The following is a 24,191-nucleotide window of genomic DNA, read 5'->3' as shown; positions in this document are numbered from 1 at the left end:
ACTGACCGCTGACCAGCGAGCCCAGGACAGGGCCCCACAGAGGATAGGCAGCAAGGGCCTCAGAGGCCCTTTGTGTGCAGAGCTGGGGTTATCCTGACCAGGTCTCAGGGGCCAGGAGGAGCCTCAAACCATGATACTGTCCAGATCCCTCACAAGACTGGGCCACTCCACGTGCACCTGTGACAAGCACAGGTGGCCTTTCCACACAAGGACAACCCACACACACAGATGAACCATCCATCTCGGCGGAGATTTATTCCTCCAGGCAAGGAAGTCAATAAATAGATCTTGGGGGGCCGTGACCAGCGAGGGGTGAGAGGTGAGGACTGCATGCCCAGCACCCCCGGCTAGCACCAGCATGGAGGCGTGGGTGGGGCAGCTACCGGGGCCAGGATGGCTCCTCCCAGAGCAGGGGCAGCTGCTAGGCCCCTTCCTCCTCCCCCGAGTCCTGCTTCTCCCTCTGGGCGTCGCTCCACTTCTGCGGCGCAATCCTTTTCTTGGGCCCGTGGGGTGGCGGGCCGATGAGGGCCTCGATGTCCTCATAGTTGATCACTTCCTTTTCCAGTAGGGCGCTTGCCAGCTGGAGGAACAAGAAGGCAGTGTGAGCGGCAGATGGGGGCCCGGACAAGAGCCCTTTGAGAGCAGAGCACGGAAGGGGAGGGCCTGGCCTCCCAGACCTGCCACTTCCCAGGGACGCAGCACAGGCGGGCAGCCCACGCAAAGAATAGCTCCCTGTCTCCACCTTAGAGACAAGCCCAGCTGCCAGCCTCATTAACTTTTCTACTTCCCTTCCCAATCTGTTTATTTTGGGCAACTTGGATTTCTTCTGCAAACGCGTGTGAGTGTCAGCATGGGGGGCAGCGGAGCTGACGTGCAGGATATAGCCCCCAGTGGGTTCCCGTCACCCCCCACACTGGCTGCTCTGACAGCTGGCCTTTGGACAACACGGGCTTGAACTACGAGGCTCTGCTCACACTTGGGATTTTCTTCAATGAACTTGACTGCAGGACTGGAGACCTACAAGCCGCAGATGCAGAATAGTGGGCAGGGAGGGCCGATCGTGAAGGCAGCGCCCAGGGTAAGTTGTGTGGCACTCAGTCCTGGAACCCCAGGACGGTGCGGGCAGGTCATGGTGCACACAGCAACAGGACAGACTCGGCTCCCACGACAGGGTCCTGGCAGGTTCTGCACTGCCCACGGCTCCCAGCAGGCGGGTGTTGCTGGTCTGAGGACCCCATACCACAGTCCCCACAACATTGCCTTGAAGAAACAGCTGACCATCCACCAGGAGCTGCCCCTTCACTAGGTCCAGAGATGTTGCGCCTCTGGGGTCACTCCAGACCTGACACCCAGCATCACTGTGGGGACATCACACACAGCCCACCTGGGGAGGTTCCCCACACACGAGACCAGCCCTCATGCTCTGCTGTCTGCAATAGGAGGGGGACTATCCCAGCCCAGAGGGCCTGGCAGACGTGAGCACCGAGAGCAGGTGACCTGGGTGAAGTATGGGAGTGGTGGTCACTGGGCTGCGGAAAACAAGCCTGACTGACGGGAGGACCGGTCACGGGCTGAGGGTTCTGTGCCACGTTTGCAGCTCCCTGTGCGTCTAAAACTCTTCTGAGCTTTAACGTTTAGTGTAAAATTTTCAGAAGTTTGAATTGGGAAGGGGTTAAGCCACATCAACCAGACCCACTGCACACAAGTTGGTAATGGGCCCCGAGAGCTGGCAGTGTCCTCCTGTATGTCCTGAAGGAACTGGCCCTGGCCTGGCAGGTGCATGACATGAGGCTCAACAAGGCAGGGAAGACGCTGGATCCAGTTGAGCTGGATGGGGCCCGTTTGTCATGTGGTTTTCTAGGATGGGTGAGTGGCTGCATCAGTGGGAAGTGACAGCGGCCCAGATCCTGGCAGGCGTAGGGCCAGGGACAGCGGAGGCTCACCGCCTGGAGCTTGTCCAGGTTGTCCCGGAGCACCTGTTCCGTGTGCCTATAGGCAGTGGCCACCAGCAGCCTCGCTTCCTGTGAAAGGAGAAGATGTGTGATGGGTCAGGATGGCTGCCGCTGTGCACAGGGTCCCCTGCGGCCTGGCCCCGGCCCTAAGGTACACGAAGAAACACGAGTGCAGAGCACGGCCTTTCGTGTCTCACAGGGCACAGGAGAGCCCAGCGACCAAGAGTCTCCTGCCTTCACCTCCACCCCGAGAACTCCTGTGCAAGGGGCCGCCAGCTCCTGGAGACTTGGGCCCCGCTTCATCCTCCACACCCAAAGCTGCCTCCGTGCCAGTGCACCAGGCTGCCAGAGCTGCCCGAGGGTGGTGACACTGCCTGGTCGTCTCCTCAGGCTGCAAAGATCACAGGCGCTGGCTCTGTCCCCAGAGGCATCTATTTGCTGCCCCTGATGGCCCCGTGGCACCCACAGTTCCATCAGGAGCCATTGGGTCCTCACCCAGAATCTCAGCTCCTGCAGGCGCAGGCCAGCACACCACACCCCCTCCCCATACACACGGCTCAGATTGGGAGGGACTCACGTGATCCATCATCTGCTGGAGGCCCTGGCTGAATGGACGCCGTCCGATGCCTGTGACACCCTCTTGGGCCTCAGGGAAGGAGACAGGCCCAATGCTGGGTGCCATCCCAAACTGCTTCACCATGGAGTAGGCGATGCGGGTGACCTTCCGCAGGTCGTCCTGTGCCCCTGGAGTGTGGGATCAGAAAAGGAGGTTCTTCCCTGGAGCTGCAGGTCAGGGGCCCCACCAGCCCTGATAGCAGAGGTGGGTCCTCAGGGAACAACTGTATCCTGTCACTGGTCCTTAAAACTTAAAAAAAAATTTTATTTTGTGTAGAAAAACAACTCAGGGTTTCCCTGGTGGTCCAGTGGTTGGGAATCCACCTGCCAATGTAGGGGGCACAGGTTCAATCCCAGGTCCAGAAGATCCCACACACTTACTGAGGAGCAACGAAGCCCACAGCCCACAACTACTGAAGCCAAAGTGCCCCCCCAGAGCCCATGCTTAGGAACAAGAAAAGCCACCACAATGAAAAGCCTGCATGCCGCAACCAAGACCCAGTGCAGTCAAACACAAAGAACCCTTAATGAAATTCAAGGTGGCATGTGCATTCTGCTTAGACCCCTCCACAGATTCCCCCTCCCTCGCAGAAGGGCTGACGGTGCCAAAGCAGTGCGGGAGCTGCCACTCACCGGAAGTGACCCTGTTGAAAGAGATGGACTCGGACGCGCGACCACCCAGGGCCATGCACATGCGCTCGAATAGCTGCTCCCTGGTGAAGAGGTGCTGGTCTCTCGGGAGCATCTGAGCAAAGCCCAGGGCCGCATTGGTCCGAGGAGTGATGGACACCTGCACAATGAGGTGGTCTGTTAGCTGGCAGGGCCCAGGCTTCGGAGATGAGGGGGCACAAGACAGTCTTTGCTCAGAGGGTTTGAAGCAAGGAAACCAATCTGAGGTCCCCATATTCATAAAAGTATTTGCAAGAAGGGCGTGAGGACCCTGCACATGACCACGTGTCCATTAAGGAAAGACTAGTGACAAGAAGAGGTGAGCCCACACAATGAGGCCAGCCCTAAGTAGGCATGGGTCTGAGGGTCACGGCCGCAGGAGGCCACCCCGAGACTCAGGCATGCACGTCACCACGCTGGCTGGCAAGGAGCTGGGTGCAGGGAAGAAGACCTCAGCACAACTCATCTACCTGGCCTTCAGCCACCAAATGAATGTCCTATATTCATTTTCTTGAGATACTGCATGAAAACACTGATCATAATTACTGGGTTTTCTCACACACACGGGTCTCAGTCACAGCCCTCTACAGAGGACACAACGGACCAGTCTGAGCAGCAGGGCACCATCCAAGGCAGCCTGACAGCAATGCTCGGCTGTAGCCAAAACCCCCGGGAGACACCCACACCCAGGTTGTAGCTGCCAGCATGGCCCTCTGTCTGGAGGTCAGGGGACAAGGAATGAGGGGGGATAGGTCCAAGTGGAGGGCAGTTAACAACCCTCAACACAGGGCACCCATGTCCCCAACACGGGCACTGTCCCCAGTGGTCACTCAGGGATGCCCTGTCAGAATGTTACCACCAGGGGCGGCGTCATGGCATTAGCCCTGCCATATACATAAGGGGTGCTGACGACCTTTCTAAGTCAGCACATCTCAGAGCTGATGGTTCGCCTGGCAGTTCTTATTTCCACAACCTACCACGCAGATGGGGAGGGAGACCACAGGTTGTTATGTGGCTTTCCCACAGTCACCCCACCTCCGCCCCTCCAGGCACAAAACATGGGCCTTCCAAAGTGAGCCCAACTGGGCAGCCAGGCCAGGGCTGCCCACACACACCTTCATCACAGCCTCCGTGTGCTCCAGCAGCCAGCCCACCAGGGCGTGGCCCGACTCGTGGAACGCAACCACCCTCTGCTCTTCCTTGGACAGGACCTTGCTCTTCTTGGCAGTCCCTGAAAGAAGCCCAGAAAGGTGAGCTCAGGCACCCCGGGTATATGGCAGGCATGTTCCCAAGGTGCCAACGAAAACTCAACACCGGACACTCAGCTTCTGTGTCCCCAGCCCAGCCACCCATCCTCCCCCTGGCTGCTCGGACTGTGAGGATGCCGCAGGAGCCTCGCTCGGCCCACTGACCCCACCACTGAAAACCCCTAGACTGCAGCCCCTTCAACATGGCCCTCGCTGGGCTGCGGGGCCGACGGCGTGACGTAGCAGTGCAGCTGCAGCCCGCGACTGTCCAGTCCTCTTACCTGAGTCGCTTGACCCTTCACCTCATAACCTTTCATTACATCCCCTGCTCAAGTCACTGCTGAGGCCTCACCCACTGTCCACTCATTGTTACCCCGAGTAAGCCTTGGGTTCAGGGATGTGACTGGGACCACCTATGCTGCCAGCTTCAAGATGACACATCCTACGTGCTGGCTGTGGCAGTCGGGCTGTCCCCCTGGACCCTGCTGGCTGCCATGCGGGAGCACCCTGCCTGAGGTGCTGCACTCGGGCAGGATTCTGGGCGCTCTTCTCTAGTCTTTCCTGCTTAGAACACACTTGCTGGAAACATATCAGTTTTCACACAAAACAACTGGCTTATGTAAACCCTGATTTACAGTGAGAAACCTCAAGGCGAGCCCTTCTGTCTTTGCCCACTCACCGTCCCCATTGTGGAGGGCCCTGTCCTAGTCTGAAAGACTGAGGGGGATGGGCCATCTGAGCGAGGCGCTGCTTCCTCAGTATCCCGCTCGGTGCCTTGGTTGGAATTCCGTTGAAGGATAAGACGTCTGGTGTTGCCACAGGGGCTACGGGAGCCCTGGCCTGCTCTCTCCACAGAAGTCCACGCATTCCACGTCCAACAGCAGTGGGTAAGCACTGCTGAGACGCCGCCCTCCCCTTCCCCCTACGGGGCACGGAGACCCTGGCATAAAAGGCCTCTTCCTAGACCTCAGGAGCAGCAGCTCCAACCCCTGCCCATGTGGACAGTGGCTGTCTGGGCACCGCCCGTCAGCTCGTGGGCGCGAAGGACACTGAGTTTGCGAGATTCTTCTACATTTGTTTCAACAGCCCGCCTGCTCTTAGTCAACAGAGAGTATCTCAAACTAAGGAGAACAGGTCACACTGTAACGTCTGACAGAAAAGCAGAAACGGGTGGCCTGTCTTCCCTCTTGGGCAATAATGCCATCACATGATGTCTAGGCCGCCCCTCACCCCACAGACAAGTCCACGTACCGGCCACAACGCGCTCCACAGCGTAGTCCAGGTTGGACGTGTGCACAGCTGTGTGCCCCTCCCGCGCCGCGTGCAGCGCGGCCTCGTTACAGATGTTGGCGATGTCAGCGCCTGTCAGCACGGGGGTGGGGGGTGTTAGTAGACGCAGAGGTATGGGGGTGGGAGGGGAGCCACCCTGTCCCCCTCGAGCCGCCCCACAGCTGTGGTCAGCAAGCAGCCTCTTTGGACCCCCTCTATCCTTCCACCCACTGTTCCACACACACACTGAGGGATGAGAAAGGTTCTTGACACCCATGAGGTTCTAGTTCAGGATGTTAAAGGTCCAAAGGGAAGAAACCTACACCATGGTAACGGGTTTACACCATAACAGGGGTTTTTATTTATATCACCCTGTGAAACGAGAACCGTACACAAAAATCTAGATTTGTGATAACATGGAGAAGGTGGCGGGGAGGGACACGGCCTCGCAGGGTTGCCTCTGGTGGGGAGCAGTGGGAGGGAGCGAGGCTGGGACCGCCCTGGGGCACAGGAGACAGAACCTCGGGGAAGAGTCCCTCTACCTCTGCCTGCTGGGCACACACCACTCCCACCCCAGCTGTGCTGGCCAAGGAGCCCAGAGCAGGGCTGCAGAGTTCCCGGGGAGGCCCGCCCCCGCTGCCCTGAGACAAGGACCAGCACCCCTACAGCCCTACCACTGAAGCCAGGTGTCAGCTCCGCCAGCCGCTGGGAGTAAAAGCTGCTGGCTCGTGTCAGTTTCAAGCCCTTCAGGTGCTGCTCAAAGATCTCCTTCCGTTCCTAAAGAACAGGATACAAAGGTCACAGGTCAAAGGACATGGGTCAGAGGCCATGGGACAAAGGCCACGGTGCCGGCTCCCCGCCTGCTGATCAGGAGTCACTGGTTGTAAGGTCAGTTTCTACTCTCAGAAACAAACTCAAGAGCCTCAGATGACACTTCCATGTGCGTCTGCACAGAAACGCCACCTGCTACACTCGCCATCCAGACCCTTCCCTGCTCCTGTAGGGTCTCCTGCTCCCTCGGGAGCCACCAGGAAGGCCTGACACCCTCGGAGGTGAGCATCCAAGTTGAGGCCTGAGGCGGCAGGGCCAAGACGTCCCGGTGCTCACAGCCGTCCACCCCAGCAGGGCCACTGTGCAGCTCACTCTCCAAAGCCACCAGTACATGGGAGTGACGCTCTGCAAAGGCTGTCCACGAGACTCAGCCCAGACATCTCATCATAAAGGTCAGTGAGAGTCAAAACCAGAAGGGCAGGGAGCCTGGATGGACCAGCCAGGTCGCACTGACCTGCAGCGTGGGAAGGTCGATGAAAACGTGCCGGTCCAGTCGGCCCGGCCTCAGCAGAGCATTGTCCAAAATGTCAGCTCGGTTGGTGGCTGCCAGGACGATGACGTGGTCGGTGGTACCCATTCCTGGAGGGACAGACAGTGGCCGTGAGGGTGCGGACCCCAACTGGGCAGCTTCCCCACGGACTGCCAGGACAGCAGCACCGCCAGAAAAAGTGAGTACCACCATACCAGTGTGTGGGAGGTACCACACACGTCAGCTTTGCTGACGGAAAAGTGAAAGTCTCACACAGAAAGGAGAGGCTTGCTGGAGGCCAGGGTCCTGACAAACCTGACTCCACTCCCTGGGCCACCTGGGGATGGAGGGCCACCTGACTCCACTCCCTGGGTCCTGGACAAACCTGACTCCACTCCCTGGGCCACCTGGCCCCCACAGCTTGTCTCAGACTCCTGCCTGAGTTGCCCCTTAGGGCTCCTCAAACGCCTGCCCACCACAGGCTGGGGCTATGAACACAGAACCGTGAGATTATATAACAGTGAAAAGACACTGAAAAATGGCAGAAACAAAGGGTACATGAGAAAACAGCAGCTATGCCGGCGACTCCAGGAGGGCGCTCCCGCAGAACGGCCTCTATCAGCAAGCAGCCACAGGGCTGGTTTAGGGACTCACACAGTTGTGGACACATAACAAGGGCTGACACCATACAGACGTTCCCACGGCTGAGTGCTGACTCCTGTGCAGGGCCCGCACTGCAGGTGCAGGCCGTGTGCTGCCGCCCCAGCAGCTGGGCACATGCCTCTCCACTAGCACCACCATGAAAACCTCACCGTGCCAGCCCTTCACAACTACTCATCAGTCTGTTCTCTAGAATTCTGTCATTTGCACAAAATCACATACATAGCCTCTGAGGCTGGCCCTTCTCACTCGGCATAAATCCTGAGGTCCAGTCAGGCAGGCTTGCACAACAACACCCGGTGTCCGCACTGTGGCCGAGTGAGCACACACGGAGCTCAGCCAGGCACCCACTGGAGGTTGCACAGGCTCCTTCCAGGGTGTTCAGCTATCACAAGGGAACACTGGAGCACCATGTTCTGTGGACATGCCCTGAGATCAGACGTGCTCAGTCTGTTCAGAGCCGGCCCAAGAGGCTGCATGCTGTCCGCCCCTGCTGCAGGGGCTCAGGTTTGCTTCACGGATGCCTTTTCACAGCTGCTTCACTCACTTGAGGGCCCAGGTTCACACAGGGGTCTGGGATCCAGTCTTCTCATCCTCACCATGTCTGCTGTTGCCACTACCTTGATCAAAGACTTGAGTGCACAGCTAAGTGACAAGTGATGCATGTGTGAGGACAGAGTCACAGCCCAGTCGCTAGGGAGCTGACAACAGGCTCTGCCGAGGCGCTGGCTACACTCGCGAGGAGGTGAAGGCTCAGTGCAGGAGGATGGTGCTTCAGCAAGATGTGCTGGAGCCGCCTGCATCCACACACACAGTGAGCCAGGACCAAGCGGCACGCCTCACGCAGATTCAGTCAACACGGGTCACAGACTAATGTTTTTCCACATTAGGCCGTGGGAGGGCTACCTGTGGTTCCCTTTGTTTCCTTTCTATTTTTCTATTGAAGTGTATGTTATTTACAGTGTTCAGGTATGCAACACAGAGGCTCCACTATATTTGCGTGTATGTATGTATTCATGTACATTCTCGCAGGTTTTCCTCCATCACAGGTCATTACAAGGTACTGACTATAGGTCCTTGCTGGTTAGATACCTGGGCCTTTTCAAGAACTTGGGCAGAATCGAGTCCATGGGGGTGTGCACGGAAATGTCCACCATGGGGCACCGGGCTCGAAGGCCTCTCTGTGCCCATCAGGCTGTGACAGGGGTGGCAGGTGCCTGGTTTCCGCCTGTGTAGTGGGCTTCCTCCAGCTCTGGCTTCCCACGGCCAGCACCCACTCCTCCCCAAGGGGTGACAAAGGCTCCTCAGTTGCCCCTGCAGGCGGAAGAGACTCAGCTGTCTCTGTGCACAAAGGCCCCTTCGCAGCAGCCCAGCCTTGCCAGAGCTTCTTGGGGGCATCCGGGGGGGGGGGGGGCTCCTGCGGCTGCAGCAGAGCTGGCAGAAGTCGCCCCCCTCCCAGCAGCACAGAGGAGCAGAGGAGGCGCCAGCTGGGAATGTTTCCTGGGGGTGCACGTCGCCTGGAGGGTTGGTCTCTGGCCTCAAGTGCAAACAACAACAGGAGTGGGGGTGGTGGTGGGCATTGTTGCACTAGGGCCACAAGGGAGCCCCCCATCACCCACGCGAGGTCACGAGTAGGCACGAGGCTGTGCTTCAGCCTGACGACATGTTAGGAGAGGAGAGGGGCAGGAGGGGGCACCCCACCATGTCCCTGCACAGCCCCATGACAGTGGCTTCAAAAGGCTCTGCCTGTGTCCCACAGGAGCACCACGTTGCCCATCTTTCTAAAGAGAGCCAGAGGTCACAGTCCTGTCTGCACTTCCGACAGCAGACTCATCACATCCTATGATGGGATATCTGGGGAGCAGGAGTCTAACTTGCACACAAACAAACAGCACACTCAGGATCCAGCCACTCACAGCCCAGCACTCAGGAAGGGGCCGGTCAGAGCCGGGGGTGGGGCGGGGGGCAGACCCCACTGGGGGCCCCATCTCCAAGAAGCATCTCATACAGCCATGTCTCAGGTCCACAATTCTTGGGCACATCCTCCCCAGGAAGATGGCTCCTCAGACCTTGCCCACGGGGCAGAGACCCTGAGCTATTCTGACTGACACACCCAGATGCAGAGAGGGACGCGGGTCTGCAGGGGCACCCCCAGATGCAAACGGTCCTCAGGCCCTGACGAGGCTGCCCTTTCCTCAGCCATGTGAGAAATCACTTTGATTTTGAACCTGAGGGGCTTTCACATGATGAAACGCTCCCGTGCATCAGCCCCCTGACCTGACCAACTGCAGGCCCGAATCCCCGCACCAAGATCAGGGGGTGTGGGCGCCAAGGCCAGCTGCACAGCTCTTGCCAACACCCGGGCCTGACCTGGCGGAAGTGTCAGCCACAAGGGCAAGGACGGGGAGTCAGGCCTAGGCTGGAGAAGACTAAGGAGACAAGACACTTAGGCTACATGAGCCTGCCCTGGGCCCTGCAGAAGCACACATCTGCCCGAAGCGCACGTCATGCCTCTTCCACGTCGGCCTTCAGGCTGTGGGGGGTGGGGGGGAAGGACGCTTATAGGAATTCTGATTGCTTCTGCAGTGCTTTTTAAGTCTGAGACTCTGAAAATAAGAGGCCAAAAAAAGTTTCACATTTAGCCACATACAGTCAGAGTCCATTGCCCCACACACTGGTCACCAGATTCACCATCTCAAACACTAAGAACACTTTAAAGAGGAAAATAAATACACCAATAAATGATTCTCTTAGGACTAAAACTACTTTGAGAAAAAAGCATCTTTCTCATCTTCAAGACCTAGAACAGAACTAGAATTCTGACTAAAGAAAACTTACAGATGGCTCCTGCAGAGCTGGAATATGGGGAGGGGAGAATGTGGAGCTGGTATTTAATGGGGACAGTTTGTGTTTGGGAAGATAAGAAAGTTCTGGAGACGGATTGTGGTGATGGTTATAGAACACTGGGAACATACTTACAGCCATTAAACTCTGCACTTAAAAATGGTTAAAATGGCTTAATTTTATGGTTTGTATATTTTACTATAAACAACACAAACACATAATATCTACACACACACACACACACACACACACACCCCCAGCCAAAGAAGATCTTACAAGATTAGCTCAAGAGAAAAACGACTCCATTAAATAACTGTGTGGCAGCCAATTCCAGAGGTCATCTCAAGGACAGCTGACACAGCATCGCTGGCAGTGTACCTGAGGCACCCACTGTGCCCTCGCTGGGCACAGAGACTCTTGTCAGCATGACCCCTGACCCCCTCTGAGACCGACGACCACTGCCATGACCCGACTCCCCATGATATTCCCAGCTTTTCTTCCTTATTTCACCACTGCCTTGACTTTGGGAAACTGAAAGTTATGTTTCTGGTTACCTCCTGCTGGAGAAGAGTTCCTGGTGCTGACGTCCCCTCACTGTCCACGAACATCCCCGCCGATCCCGGCCCCATGGTGCTCACCGTCCATCTCCACCAGCAGCTGGTTGAGCGTCTGCTCCTCCTCTGTGTTGGAGAAGCCGGACACGGCGGTGGAACGCTTCTTGCCCACGGCGTCGATCTCGTCGATGTACACGATGCAGGGGGCCCGGGCCCGGGCTTCCTTGAAGAGGCTCCGCACACGGGCTGCACCGAGGCCTAAGGACACAGACGACGGGGAAGCGGGCAGGTCATGGGTTCAAGCCCTGCTCTCACGGAAAGCCCAGTAGGTGGCCTCTGCTGCACACTGGCTAGCCCATTCCCTCCTGGACTCCCCAGGACGTCAGCACCTGCTCCTTCCATGCCCATGACTCCCAGACACAGGTCTTGTGTTTCCACCTTCACCCCCACAGCCCCTGACATGCAGCCAGGTGGGCCCACCTCCAATGACCTCCACGAATTCTGGGCCAGCCATCGCCAGGAAGGGCACCTGGGCCTCCGTGGCCACTGCCTTGGCCAGCAGCGTCTTCCCGCAGCCGGGGGGGCCGAGCAGCAGCGCACCCTTTGGGACCTTGGCACCAAGCTGAAGGAAGCGCTCCGGGCTCTAGGAGAGCAGCAGAATGTGCAGGTTGATCTCTGGGCTCCAGAGAATCATCCAGACATGACCCTCGGAAGGCTTGGGTCCTATACTGGTCCTGTCCATGCAGCTTAGGGAGAGCACAGTGCTCCGCCATGACAGGTGACGGGCCGTGCAGGGCACCATCAGTCCGGGTTGAGCAGGGGACGCACCGGGAGCCCAGCATCAGGCTGGGCAGTACCTCCCCCGCACCGTGCCCCATGTGCTCACCTTCAGATAATCCACGAACTCCTTGACCTCCAGCTTGGCCTCATGCATTCCTGCCACGTCTTTGAAGCTGACTCCTTTCCCCATCTTGCCATCCACAATTGTGAAACGAGCCATTTTCAGCTGATTCTGGGCAGAAAGATAGAGGGCGGAGCCCTATGCAGCCCAGCGGGGCAGGGCGGAGGAGCCTGGGGGTCTGTTCACCTGCATATCCTCCCAACCCTCCACTCGCTCAGACGGCAGGTAAGGGCACCATCCAGACACATGAGGGCGGTGACAGAGGCTGCCTGGCACTGAGCAGTCTGCTCTAAAGGAAGATGCTTCCCACGTTAACCAGGTAATTTAACAGAGTCTGTGTGGGAGTGTTCTTATTTCTCTATGTGACTTTCCCCATTAGCCTCTGACTTCTTTTACTGATTTATATAAAAGTTACCGAAAGACACTCAATTCTGCAAGTGTTGGTAAAAACATCACCTCATCAATTTCTGGCAAGCAATCTGGCTGGACAGACAAGCTCTCAGTGAGCAGCTCACCTCAGCCAGAATCTCCTTCAGCTCTCAAAAGAGGCAGTGTGTGGAATTCGTCACAGTGTTATTTAAGTACAACAAAAAAACAGCCCAGAATGTGCAAGAATTATCACACCGGTTGAGCCAGGTATACTGCACCCCAGGAGACACCACGATGCCCAGTGTGGATGCAAGTCCAGAGCTCCCGAGGGCCCATTCGGGGGGAGGCAGGGGCACTCTATCCCTGCCACCCCAGTTCCCAGGAGGGCCTCCTCCGTGGCCCTTTGCTGACGTGGCCGATGAGCCAGGTACAACTTGACAGGGAGGGCAAGTGCACACTGCACTGAATGCACTGGAACAGGAGAATACTTGTGGAGGGTATTAAGGTTGTTCTTTCGAAGACAACCTTCCAAGATGTCTCAGCTAGTACATCATGAAACCCCCAAAAGTCAAGCCCAGCTGGGAGGGAAGTGCAGAGCGCACTGTAGTATGGACCCCCTTGGGTTCAGCCCCTCCCACGTCACAGGAGGGGCCTTGGCTAGAGCTGGGGAGCGGAGCCCCATGTCAGTCAGACAGAAGGAAAGAAGAGCTGCCAGACCGGCCTTTGACCCTTCCTGCCATTTACGGGAGAGGGTTCAGCCCAAACACAGACAAAATCCCAAGGGCACAAGTTCAGGGGAACAATCTGCACAACTTACAAAAGCACTGAATCCGCCTTCCCGTCCTGTCATCCCAGCCAGACGGAAAACATACCACAGGATGGCCAGGCCCACGGCCGTCATCCCCAGGGCGTAGAGGGCGCTGGCGACAGAGACAGGCGGGCAGAGGCTCAGGCGTGGCTCTGGGCAACCCCCAGACACGCCTCACCCAGGCTGGGCCCAGACCTCCCAGAAGGAAAAGGACTCCCTTGCTCTGAGACCAACCTGTGGAGCCAGCACTGAAAATGCATCTCCTCGTCCAGTTCTTCTTTTTTTTTTTTTCTTTTTTTTCGTCCAGTTCTTACCATCTCCCTTCCTTCATACATTGCCCAGGTCTGGGTACCGCGGTGCTGAGCAGGCAGCACCAACCAGGCATGAAGCCAGAACCACCACCCACTGTCCAGAGGCCTGGACAGCTCACTGCCACCAAGAGTAGCTCTTCACCGTCCATGCGTTTTGCTTTCAAAAGTAGGCCATCGCTTTGTGTCACTAAGCAAAATCAGCCTAACAGTACAAAGAACAAACCCTGGGGCCTCACCCCAGATGAAGAGGGGTGTGCCCGCACCCCCTAGAACAAGCAGAGGTGCTGCCTGGGAGCCCTGCCCCTTGAGGAGCTGGAGCTGTGACAGACACATGGCACTTCCCAGATGCCGCCAGTCCCCATGAGGGGACACAGCCCTGTGGACACCACAGTCCCAGCGCCCAGCTACACGCCCAGGCCCACCGAGTAACTGGCTCCCCCTCAGGAGGGTACAGATCCTGCTACCCGTAGGCCCTGCATGGAACCAACAGGTTCCCAGGGAACCTCTGCTTCTCCTTTCCCTGCCCCACCTTCCTGTTTGCAGATGGCAGCAAACCCACCCTGCGCTGAACAAAAAGTACCACAGACTACTGGAGCAGTGACCAAGGAGCTCCAGGCTTTCCGCCCCACGCCACCCACTCCCAGGCCTGCCTCCACCAGGGGCTCAGTCCACGGTGGGCACAGCCAGTGTGAGCGTCTGTTTGGACTGTTTGTCTCTCACGTCACAGAGTGAAGCCTGGTGTAATTCAGAGGCCCACAGAAACGACCAACCTACTTTCCAAAGAATCCCGTCCGCTTGTAGGAAACTGGAATCCTGTCCTTGCCTTCGATATTCAGCTCATCCTCGGCTGCTCGAAGCTTCTCTTCAAATTTGTCGATATTTGCCACCTGCATTCGGTACATCAGCGCCAGCCGCTGGGGGCAGAGCGCAGAGGCATGTGAGAGGGACAGACAGGCCAGACGGCTGACCCTTGCAAGGACAGAGAACGGTGCCCCCGCCACACGCAGACAGCTACAGGGCTTCAGAAGCAGATGCCTGCTGCTCAGAAACCTTCTCCACATCTTGAAAGTTTTTGTTTTCTCAAACACAATTACAATGAAATGTTCACTAACAGAAGGTTTTGAGCAAATGCAGGGCAGCACATGCAACTGAAACTCAGCACCAGGCTGGTACTGTGCTGAAGGGCAAAGCAGTCCCTGACAATGAGCCTCCAGTGTGGAACCTGGACCCAGAGTCACCCTCCAAAGATTTGTTGTTTGCCTGTCGGCTAGACCTGACAGTCAACCAAGGGGGCTTTCTCGGTCCTCAGGGAGACGAGAGACTAAGGAAGAGGGAGTGGATGGCATTTCCTGGAGGCTAGCGGGAAGATCTCATCACTGCCACCTCGGCCCACATCAATCATCTTTCCAGCAGCCATGCTTTCCAGAGGAAACTGTCCTTTCTGATTCTAAGCTCTCTTGGAACTTAAACCAAGCAACTAGATCTCCCTCTGAAGTCTCTTCAAAGTCTAGTGTGATGACCATCATTATGAGTGGTCAGGCTCCACTTTGGAGGTTAAAAGGCCAGGTCCTTACAGCAGGGTTCACCCAGCCAGGTTCCAGAGCTGTCACAGGTACCACTCTGTTCCCTGACGCCAGACCTGCTACTGGGGTGAAGCCCACGCACCACTCTGCCTCTCCCCTGCTGGTATAGCTGGGGGCCACCCGTGGTGGGGAGGAGCAGGGTCCCTCTCCTCCGCCCCCTTTCTTTCCTGTGTCTTCCAAGGGCCGGTCCTTGCCAACCTGTCTCTCTGCCATCTGTTCCAGCCGGAGGGGTTTCCACCTCCCTCCTGCTGCTCACATGCCAGGGGGACCCTGGACGTCCGCTGCCACCCTCCCGGCTCCTCCCGAGGACCACATGGCCTGGCCCCCTTCTCAAAGCCTCCAGGCTCCTCCTTAAATCAAGACACTCACGGCTGGCTCTAAGCAACCCCCGCTGGCGCGGCACTCACAGGCCGCCCGAACACCACGGCACCGGGATGCAGGTACACCTCCACCACGTCGCTCTCGGGCACCACCTGCACCCGCTGCACCTCGCCCTTGGCCAGCATCTCGTGCACGAAGTCATTCCAGGAGATGTTGCCTCCGCTAGAGCCCAGTGCATTGAGCAGACTCATGATCACTGCGATGACAAATAGGGTGCGCAGCCGCTCTCGGTACATCTGGTCCTCCCGCTCCCGGCGCCTGCGCTCCTCTGCCAGGTGGGGAGCAGGCGTAAGAGGAGGGCGGAGCTCGACGCCCGGCCCCACGCCCCGCCCCACGGCCCTCCCCACCCCCACCCTACACCCAAAGGAGTGCCCTGCACCCTTTGCAGTCTCTGCGTCATCCCACTGCGCTTAGTTGCTCAGTCTACACTTGGCCAATATTACAACAAAGTGACTAATTAAAAGCTGTTCAAGGTCACTAACATTCCTGTTCACTGAGGTCCCATCTGCTTAGATAACATGAAATCATTTTTAAAGTAAAAAACCTCCCCAGGGTACTTCCCTGGCAGTCCTGTGGCTAAGACTGCCCTTCCAATGCAGGGGGCGAGGGTTCCATCCCACAGGTCCCCGGGGGAAGCCCCCCTCCACCCAAAAAATTAGACTGATATACCTTCGTCATCCTCAGGGCTCCTCCCCTTGGCTTTATCATTGTCTTTGGTCTTCTGCTTCCTCCTCGAAGTGTTAAAATAGTAAGTGCCTCCTACAAGAAATGGAGAAAGTGCTTAACAGCAACCAGACCTGCAATTACAGGGAGACATTCAGGACAAAGGGCTTCCCTGGTGGCTCAGACAGTAAATAATCTGCTTGCAATGCAGGAGACCTGGGTTCAATCCCTGGGTTGGAAAGATCCTCTGAAGAAGGGAATGAGAGCAAAAATGTTTAGCCACTCAGTTGGTCTGACTCTTTGTCATGGACTTAACTTTTCCCCATGGAGCCCATCAGGCTCCTCTGTCCATGGGATTTCCAGGCAAGAATACTGGAATGGGTTGTCATTCCCTTCTCCAGGGGATCTTCCTGACCCAGGGATCATACCTGAGCCTCCTGCATTGAAGGTGGAATTCTTTACCATCTGAGCCACAATGAAGACCAGAAAGGAATGGCAACCCACTGTAGTATTCTTGACTGGACAATTTCATGGATAGAGAAACCTGGCAAGCTACACAGTCCATGTGGTTGCAAAGAGTCAGACATGACTGAGCACTAACATACACACTCAGGAGAAGAGGACACTTCCAGACAACCAACAAAACATAAACTATCGAGAACCCACCTGCAGAGGATTTAGAAATTCAGATGATCGTTCTTGGTACAATCTTTACTCACTATAAATGATAAACTACTCCAATTGAAGATAAGTGTTTTTATAATTTAAAGTAGCCAACGTGATGGAATAAAAGTTATGAACATAAACTTGAGAAGGTGTCACGGGTCTGTGGGAGAACTACCCTTCCCACACACAGTCGTCTTCGGAAACGAGCAGCACAAACGGCTGTAGCACAGCAGCGCCCACTCCACACATCGAGGCTCTCGCTCGTCCACATCAGCACTTAAAACAGGGGAGAGCGCCTCATAAAGCCACTGGGCCGCACCTTCCTTCACAGATACTGACAAAATCACAAATAAAACCGCCTCTGTGCCCACCAGACACAGGGCTGTTGGAGGGTGAGGGCGGTGCTGCTGGTGGCATATGTGGGCTGCTGGGACTGGGTAGGCACAAGGCTGCTTGTCTGCAGCAGTGGAAGATTCTACTGTTTTCCTGTTCCAACTGAATAAAGCGGGGAGTAAAAGCATAGGTGTCAACCCTTACAGGCCTTTGACCTAAGATAAAGGAGACAGCAGGGAACTTCTGTGGTCCAGTGGTTAAGATTCCCCCTTTCAGTGCAAGGGCGCAGGTTCCATCCCTGGTCTGGGAACTAAGCTCCCATACGCTACCGGGTGCAGCCAAAAGGTTTTAGAAAGAGAGCAAGAGAGACAGCAGGATTATCACAAGATGTCATGAAACGGTGCAACTCTAGTGTAAAATCAAGGTATGTTTACTTAATTTCTGCACATAAACTATACACAGTTTGTAACTTCTTACTCACCCTTGCTGGAGCTCACTACAGAACATGAAAATGTTAGTTGCTCAGTCACGTCTGACTCTTTGTGACCCCGTGGACTGGAGCCCACCAGGCTCCTCTGCCGATGGAATCTCCAGGCAAGAATGCTGGAGTCGGTAGCCATTCCCTTCTTCAGGGAATCTTCCCAACCTAGGGATCGAACCCATATTCTCCTGCATTGCAGGCAGATTCTTTACTATCTGAGCCACCAGGGAACATGAAAAACACTTGTCAAGCAGCCCTCACTAAGCTTGTAGCTCCTGAGTAAGCACTACTGGAGCTGGCTACAAGCATGAAAAACCTTTGACAAGCAGCCCAATCATGGCCAGAAAAATTTTTTTCCCATTTATTTCTATTAGTTGGAGGCTAATTACTTTACAATATTGTAGTGGTTTTTGCCATACACTGACATGAATCAGTCATGGATTTACATGTGTTCCCCATCCCAATCCCCTCTCCCCATGGCCAGAATTTTTAAAAAAAGAAGAGACAACTCAAAATAAGCAAAAGTGGCCTGTTCTGACCTTAGACAAATTTCCTTCTCAAAAATTTCACTTCAGAGCATCTGAGGGCTCACACTGGGTAGCAGCTGAAGGGCCTCTTGGTGATTTCGTTTTTTCTGACAATGTCAAACAAGCAGTCCTCTGAATTTATTCACAAATGCCACACGTTCTGCCTGTCACTTCTGTCTTTCCAAAGATACAAACCTAGAAGTTTCCAGAGTCCGACTGGATTCTGTACAATGTGCTGTTTCACCAACAATCTGCTGATTCCTTCAAAGGTAGGGGTTAGCAGTTGCAACTGGAAACTCTGAAGAGAAAAGAAGGACACAGAGCCTCTATCACACGGACGCCACATCACAGCTGGCAGTGCCAACTCACCCCCGATACAAAATTTTTCCTAAAAGCGCCAAGATTCATTTATGTAATATTTACACTGCCCTGAAATATGAACCAATAATCTGAGCATTATTTCAAAGTTTTACCATAACATCAAAAGAAAAAAAAAGTTCCAAAGGTCAACAGCAAGCAAGTCAAAGAAACGCTGAAATGGAGGTGCAGAACACTGGCTGCCATTCTGTGCCCCAGTATTCCTGCAGGACACAAGGAGCAAAGGCTTCACTGGTTGTCCAGACCTTTTTCTCCCAACATCTCCAGACAACCATTCCTTGTGGAACATTCCCAGGAAGACCAGTTTCCCACTTGAATGTATTTTATGTTATGGTCAATGGTCCAACTTAATTTTTTTATCTCAGTTGTAGCAATTTCTTCATTTTTATTGACTTACTTATTTTAAGGGCTTCCCTGGTGGCTCAGATGGCAGTCTGGTCGCAACTCAAGAGACCAGGGTTCGATTGCTGGATCGGGAAGATTTCCAGGAGAAGGGAATGGCTACCCATTCCAGTATTCTAGCCTGGAGAATTCCAGGGACAGAGGAGTCTAGCAGACCATAATCCATGAGGTCCCAAAGACTGGGACATGACTGAGTGACTAACACACTTAACATACATACATTTATTTTAAATTCTTTCCCTTAGTTCATCCCTGGTCGGCTGCTGTTATGAAGAAAAGTAACTCCTTACCAAAAGAGTATGCTACATATAATCTCCTGTTAGCAACAGGTTAAAAATTCCTAGTACATACAATTATTATCCAGTTTAATTAATACTACTGTACTTGGTTCAGTAATGACCAGGAGGCATATAAGGGAGAACCACAGAGAGACAGACTGGGTACCATAAATGAGGAACAGTGTGTCAGGCACAGCACACACAAGTCATTCTTCAAAGTCAACCCTAAACACTGTTTGTTTAAACCAGATTATGTTATTACTGTTCTAGTTGTTAGTGAGGTAATCTGTTAAGTATCCCCAAGTATGTGTGAATTGCCTACTTCAGTCCTTATTTATTTTCATAGAATAATCAAGTCTGACTAAAATTAATGAATTATGATTTTCCTTCTCAATAGAACTAAAAACAAAAACAAGTGTAATACATCCATTCAGTTCAGTCGCTCAGTCGTGTCCAACTCTGCCACGCCATGGACTGCAGCACACCAGGCCTCCCTGTCCATCACCAACTCCTGAAGTTTATTCAAACTCATGTCCACTGAGTCGGTGATGCCATCCAACCATTGCATCTTCTGTCGTCCCCTTCTCCTCCTGCCTTCAATCTTTCCCAGCATCAAGGTCTTTTCAAATGAGTCAGTTCTTTGCATCAGGTGACCAGAATATTGGAGTTTCAGCATCAGTCCTTCCAATGAATATTCAGGACTGATTTCTTTTAGGATGGACTGTTTGGATCTCCTTGCAGTCCAAGGACTCTCAAGAGTCTTCTCCAACACCACAGTTCAAAAGCATCAATTCTTTGGTGCTCAGCTTTCTTTATAGTCCAACTCTCACATCCAAATATCACTACTGGAAAAACCATACCCTTGACTAGACAGACCTTCATTGACAAAGTAATGTCTCTGCTTTTTAAAATGCTCTCTAGGTTGGTCATAACTTTTCTTCCAAGGAGTAAGCGTCTTTTAATTTCATGGCTGCAGTCATCATCTGCAGTGATTTTGGAGCTCCCCCAAAATAAAGTCTGCCACTGTTTCCCCATCTATTGCCATGAAATGATGGGACTGGATGCCATGATCTATAGTTGTCCTCAGACTCAGAAAGGGTGTAGAATAGGATTATGATATGAAATTGGTCCTCAACTTATGGTAAAATACAATAACAATACATTACAACCTAAAATGTGAGGGTTGGGGTCCTAACAGAGGGCTAAAAGAATCAGTGAAAAAAGCACTTAGGATCTGTTTCCAGAGTGAAACGTTAACAGTAACAGGGCCTGGAACACACCCTTCACACAGAGGGTCAATGAATTTGTGTCCATAACATGTCAAGCTACACGATAAGAGTAAAATACAGTTACAAGGTACTTTGCTCACACAAAAAACCGCTTAGAGCAATTGGAAGGCGATAGAATTCATCCTGGAGTGATCTGATCTATATGAGTGCAAATAATTCTCTGCTAGAAATTAGTGAAACTCTTACTCGATTCAATTTCAAAACGCCAGGAAGACGCGCAAAAAATATCAATATACGAAACAAGTGCTGTTGTTGTTCAGTCGCTAAATCCTGTGTGACTCTTGCGACCCCATGGACTGTAGCCCGTCAGGCTCTTCTGTCCATGGGATTTCCCAGGCAAGAATACAGTGGGTTGCCAGTTCCTTCTCCAGAGATCTTACCCACCCAGGGTACCATCCTGCATTGGCAGGCCGGTTCTTTACCACTGAGCCACCAGGGAAGCCCGAACCAAGGACTAGAAAAGTCCAACTGTGCGGCCTCACCCCTGGTCTCTCCCTCGGGCTGCCCGCCGGCCTCGCCGCCCGCCTCTCCTCCGGGTTGCAGGCAGGAGCGGCCTCTCGGAAGACGAAGCCGAAGCGGCGGAGAGCATCTTCCACATTACCATCCCAAACGCCGCTGCCGGAGGCCCGCACATTACCTGCAAGGCTCGGCCTCCAGGCCCGACGAGGCCCATCGGAGGCCTGTGGACGACATACGGCCACCTCCACTTGGCCCCGGAGGAGCAGCCTGGGCTCCAGCCTGAGTAGGGGCACCGCAGCCGCCCCGGACCCGGTGCCGGACCGGGGCGGAGAGCGCGCAGCAGCAGCCACACAGCCGCCATGTTGACCCGGAAGCCGCGCCTGCTCTATTGGGGCCTCCGCGGGGCGCCTGCGCGGGCGGGGCGTCCTCCCGGCGCCTGCGCGATCGGGACCTTTTCAAGTCAAGCATGTTTGTCAAGCCTGTTTACCCGGCGATCGGTTTCCGTGACCGAGCGATTCGCTGCAACTCTAATCCGGCTGGGATTCTTTAGCGGGTTTGAACTGCCACCTTGTACTGCGAGTACAAGCGCTGCGAGTAGAACTGCAGCCTAGCGGGCCCCGACTGGGGGCATCAGACACCTCTCCAGGTCGCGGCTCCCGGGAGGATTTGGCTCAGCGGGTCCAGGGGCTGCGGAGGGAGCCCGGGAGCTGGAAGGGAGCGGACGTGCGCAAATGGCGGGGCCCGCCTGAGGCCCTGACCCCGACTTCGTGCCCGAACCCTGACCAACGACTCCCGCCTCGGATTCAGACTCTGAGTACGACTCAGACTCCCGGACACTGACCCCGACTCCCACCGCAGTCTTGGCGCGAGGAGGATGCTGCGGAGGGGAGAGTTTGGCTCGTCCGGGCTCTGGCCGCAGAGCCTGCCCGGCTGGTGCCCCAAGCGCCCTGTGCACGGAGAGGAAAAGGAAAGGGCTTAGGGTAAGAGCAGGGACTTCAGGGTAGCTGAGCCAGCTCCTGGGCGCGAGCGGACGGCAGTCTTGTTCTACAGATGCTTAATTTTGAAGAGGTAACCGTCTCCTCCAGTATTCTTTTCTCCTGAAGATAGGCCGACTCCCTCTGGAAGTCATGCCTAGCTCTGGAGACCAGGATCACAGCCTAGGAGACTATAGTCCACTCCATCCCTGGGAGAAGGGGAGGAGTCTGTGGTTTTATCCCTGGGTTTGCGGACCCCAGGCTCCCTGAGGTCTGGTGCTGGAGTGCTTAGCCCTGAGACTGCTGAATGTATGGTGACTTAAGTTTGTTTCTGTGTTTTTCTGTATTCCCCAAATTCCTAAGGTCATTAGGCAATAACCGTTCTTACTGAGTGCTAGCTAACGCTTGGCTCTGTAGCAGGCATTCTTTTAATCCTCACAAATGTGAGAAGTAGATACCTTTACATCTGTTTTACAGATAAGGAAACAGACTCAGGGTAATTTAAAGTAACTTCTCCGAGCTCACAGCTAAGAAGTGAGGGACAGAGTTTCAGAGCTGGTCTGACTGGTTTCAGGGCCTGTGCTCTCAGCCCTATGGCTTTGTGTGTTACAGCAGTAATATGTATGACGTATAAGTCCTGAAGCTCAGAAGGTTTAGGAACATTATTTTAAATGCAGTCTTGATTATTGGTCCTCAGCTCCAGCAGCCAGGTTCTTGTGTGTGGAGAGGGGCTGCCCCTGACCCGCACATCTGGACTGCTTGCCTTTCTCACTTTCTCTTTTCACAGTCCATCCATCCTCCCTGGTTTCCTCCTTTGCTGTTTTTCTTTCTCTGGTTAAACTGTCCCGCCCACATTCCACCGTCCACTCCCCCAGACCAGTCCCGTGACCATGATCATGACCAGGCTTCATGACCAGGCTTCCGAGAGTGGTTTCTTGCACCCTTGCACCCTATTGAAGCTTATGCAATGCTGCCCTGACAGGAAGTGACCCAGCCCCACCCTCCCCCCGGTTCCCTCTTCACCCAGACCAGAGAATGTGTGACTCAGAGCCTCTAACAAATTTGAACGTGTTTGGGGATAGTGTAAGATGCAGTCTCATTAACATTGCTTGAAATAAAAAAGCGTTATTGGAATTTAAGCTCTTTTCAGGAGATTCATCAGAAAGCAGTGCAGGGTGATGGCAGGAGCTGGGCTCTGGAGAAAGCGTGCTGGCTTTTGCCCTCCTGAGCCTCAATCTTCTCATCAGGAAAATGGAGATAAAATTATCTGCAGAGCCAGGCTGATATTGGGTGTCCCTCAAGTTTGTTGTAAAGATAAAATGCAACTGAAGTGAAAGCATCCAGGATGTCATGGGAAATGAGCTGCTGGGAAACATTAATTCGCTCGTCTAAACAGATTTACTGAACAACTGTGCTTTGAGAGCTGGCTGTGACCCAGACTCAAGTAGGAGGTGGACCTTGACTCTGAACCCTGTCCTGCTCAGTCCCACCTCTGCAGTGGCCTCGGGGACGGGTGTTTAGAGGACTCAGATGCCCTGTGGCCTGGACTCCGGAAGAGAAGGGGGTGGGGTGGGGTGGGGTGGCCTCAGCTGACCTGGCTCCTCCCAGGCCCCACTCCTGAGGCACCGCCTGCATTTTCCTGAACCCTTCCTGTTCTTCACCTGCTCTCTCTTCTTTCTGTACCTTGTGACTTGTGTTTACTCATTTCGACTTCCTCAGCCCTCTGAACCCTGTGCATATCAGGACCTTTGGGCTCAGCTCCCCTTAATTGTGTGAGAGGTGATCTCATGGTGAGCTGGCTCTGACCAGGGCATGTCGAGGTTGCTGTATCACCTCCCCAACACCTCACACAAAGCGGGGCCTGGCGGGGGGTGGGGGCTGGAGAGTGGGGAGTGGGGGTTGCAGGAAGGGCTTGGGAGCGGGCGGGCACTCCATCTCCCTGGGCTTTCGGCACTCCCCGGGGCTTCAGGCAAGCTGCTCAGGGGATGTTGCTCCATTGCCTTGTCTGTAAAATAGAGATAATACTTTTGCAGTCTGGGGACAGAAGTTGATCTTTGAGGCCATTTTTGGCTTTAATATCTAACTTCGTTATTAATATCAGAGCAAATAATTATTTGCTTCTTCCCAAATTAGGCAGCTTGGCAGCAACAGAAGCAAAGTGCTAAACTTGTTTTTAAAAAATCACAGGTCTTAAAAAAATAATAAAAAACAAAAAAATCACAGGTCTGACAGGGATCTAATGTATAGCACAAGGAACTCTGCTCAGTATCTTATAATG

General features: G+C 54.4%; 1 protein-coding gene across 1 annotated transcript; it reads right to left on the bottom strand.

Moving 5' to 3' along the window:
* Positions 1–229: 229 nt before the first annotated feature.
* On the bottom strand, positions 230–21,329 carry SPG7 (SPG7 matrix AAA peptidase subunit, paraplegin). The gene is made up of 17 exons (XM_065925211.1): positions 21,118–21,329; positions 18,329–18,431; positions 16,133–16,222; positions 15,490–15,731; positions 14,274–14,413; positions 13,198–13,300; positions 11,997–12,122; positions 11,591–11,753; positions 11,195–11,368; positions 7,038–7,162; positions 6,427–6,529; positions 5,735–5,845; positions 4,352–4,467; positions 3,201–3,357; positions 2,530–2,696; positions 1,944–2,021; positions 230–580 (listed from the first exon to the last, which is right to left on the bottom strand). Exons 1-17 carry the CDS (start codon positions 21,298–21,300, stop codon positions 422–424), a joined length of 2,340 nt encoding a protein of 779 aa, XP_065781283.1. The 5' UTR covers positions 21,301–21,329; the 3' UTR covers positions 230–421.
* Between the last annotated feature and the right edge of the window lie 2,862 nt (positions 21,330–24,191).

This window comes from Muntiacus reevesi, chromosome 2, assembly GCF_963930625.1.
Source record: "Muntiacus reevesi chromosome 2, mMunRee1.1, whole genome shotgun sequence".
Classification (NCBI taxonomy): domain Eukaryota; kingdom Metazoa; phylum Chordata; class Mammalia; order Artiodactyla; family Cervidae; genus Muntiacus; species Muntiacus reevesi.
Note: the sequence above shows the minus strand (reverse complement) of the source record. Positions and strands in the feature narration are given on the sequence as shown.

Bases quoted from the DNA above. Each gene is read 5' to 3' on its own strand.
- SPG7 (XM_065925211.1), bottom strand. From the start codon at position 21,300: ATGGCGGCTGTGTGGCTGCTGCTGCGCGCTCTCCGCCCCGGTCCGGCA. The intron at 18,432-21,117 runs GTAATGTGCGGG...TTTTCTCTTCAG, and splicing joins CTGGAGGCCGAGCCTTGCAG to AGTTTCCAGTTGCAACTGCT. The intron at 14,414-15,489 runs GTGAGTGCCGCG...CTCTGCCCCCAG, and splicing joins CCGTGGTGTTCGGGCGGCCT to CGGCTGGCGCTGATGTACCG.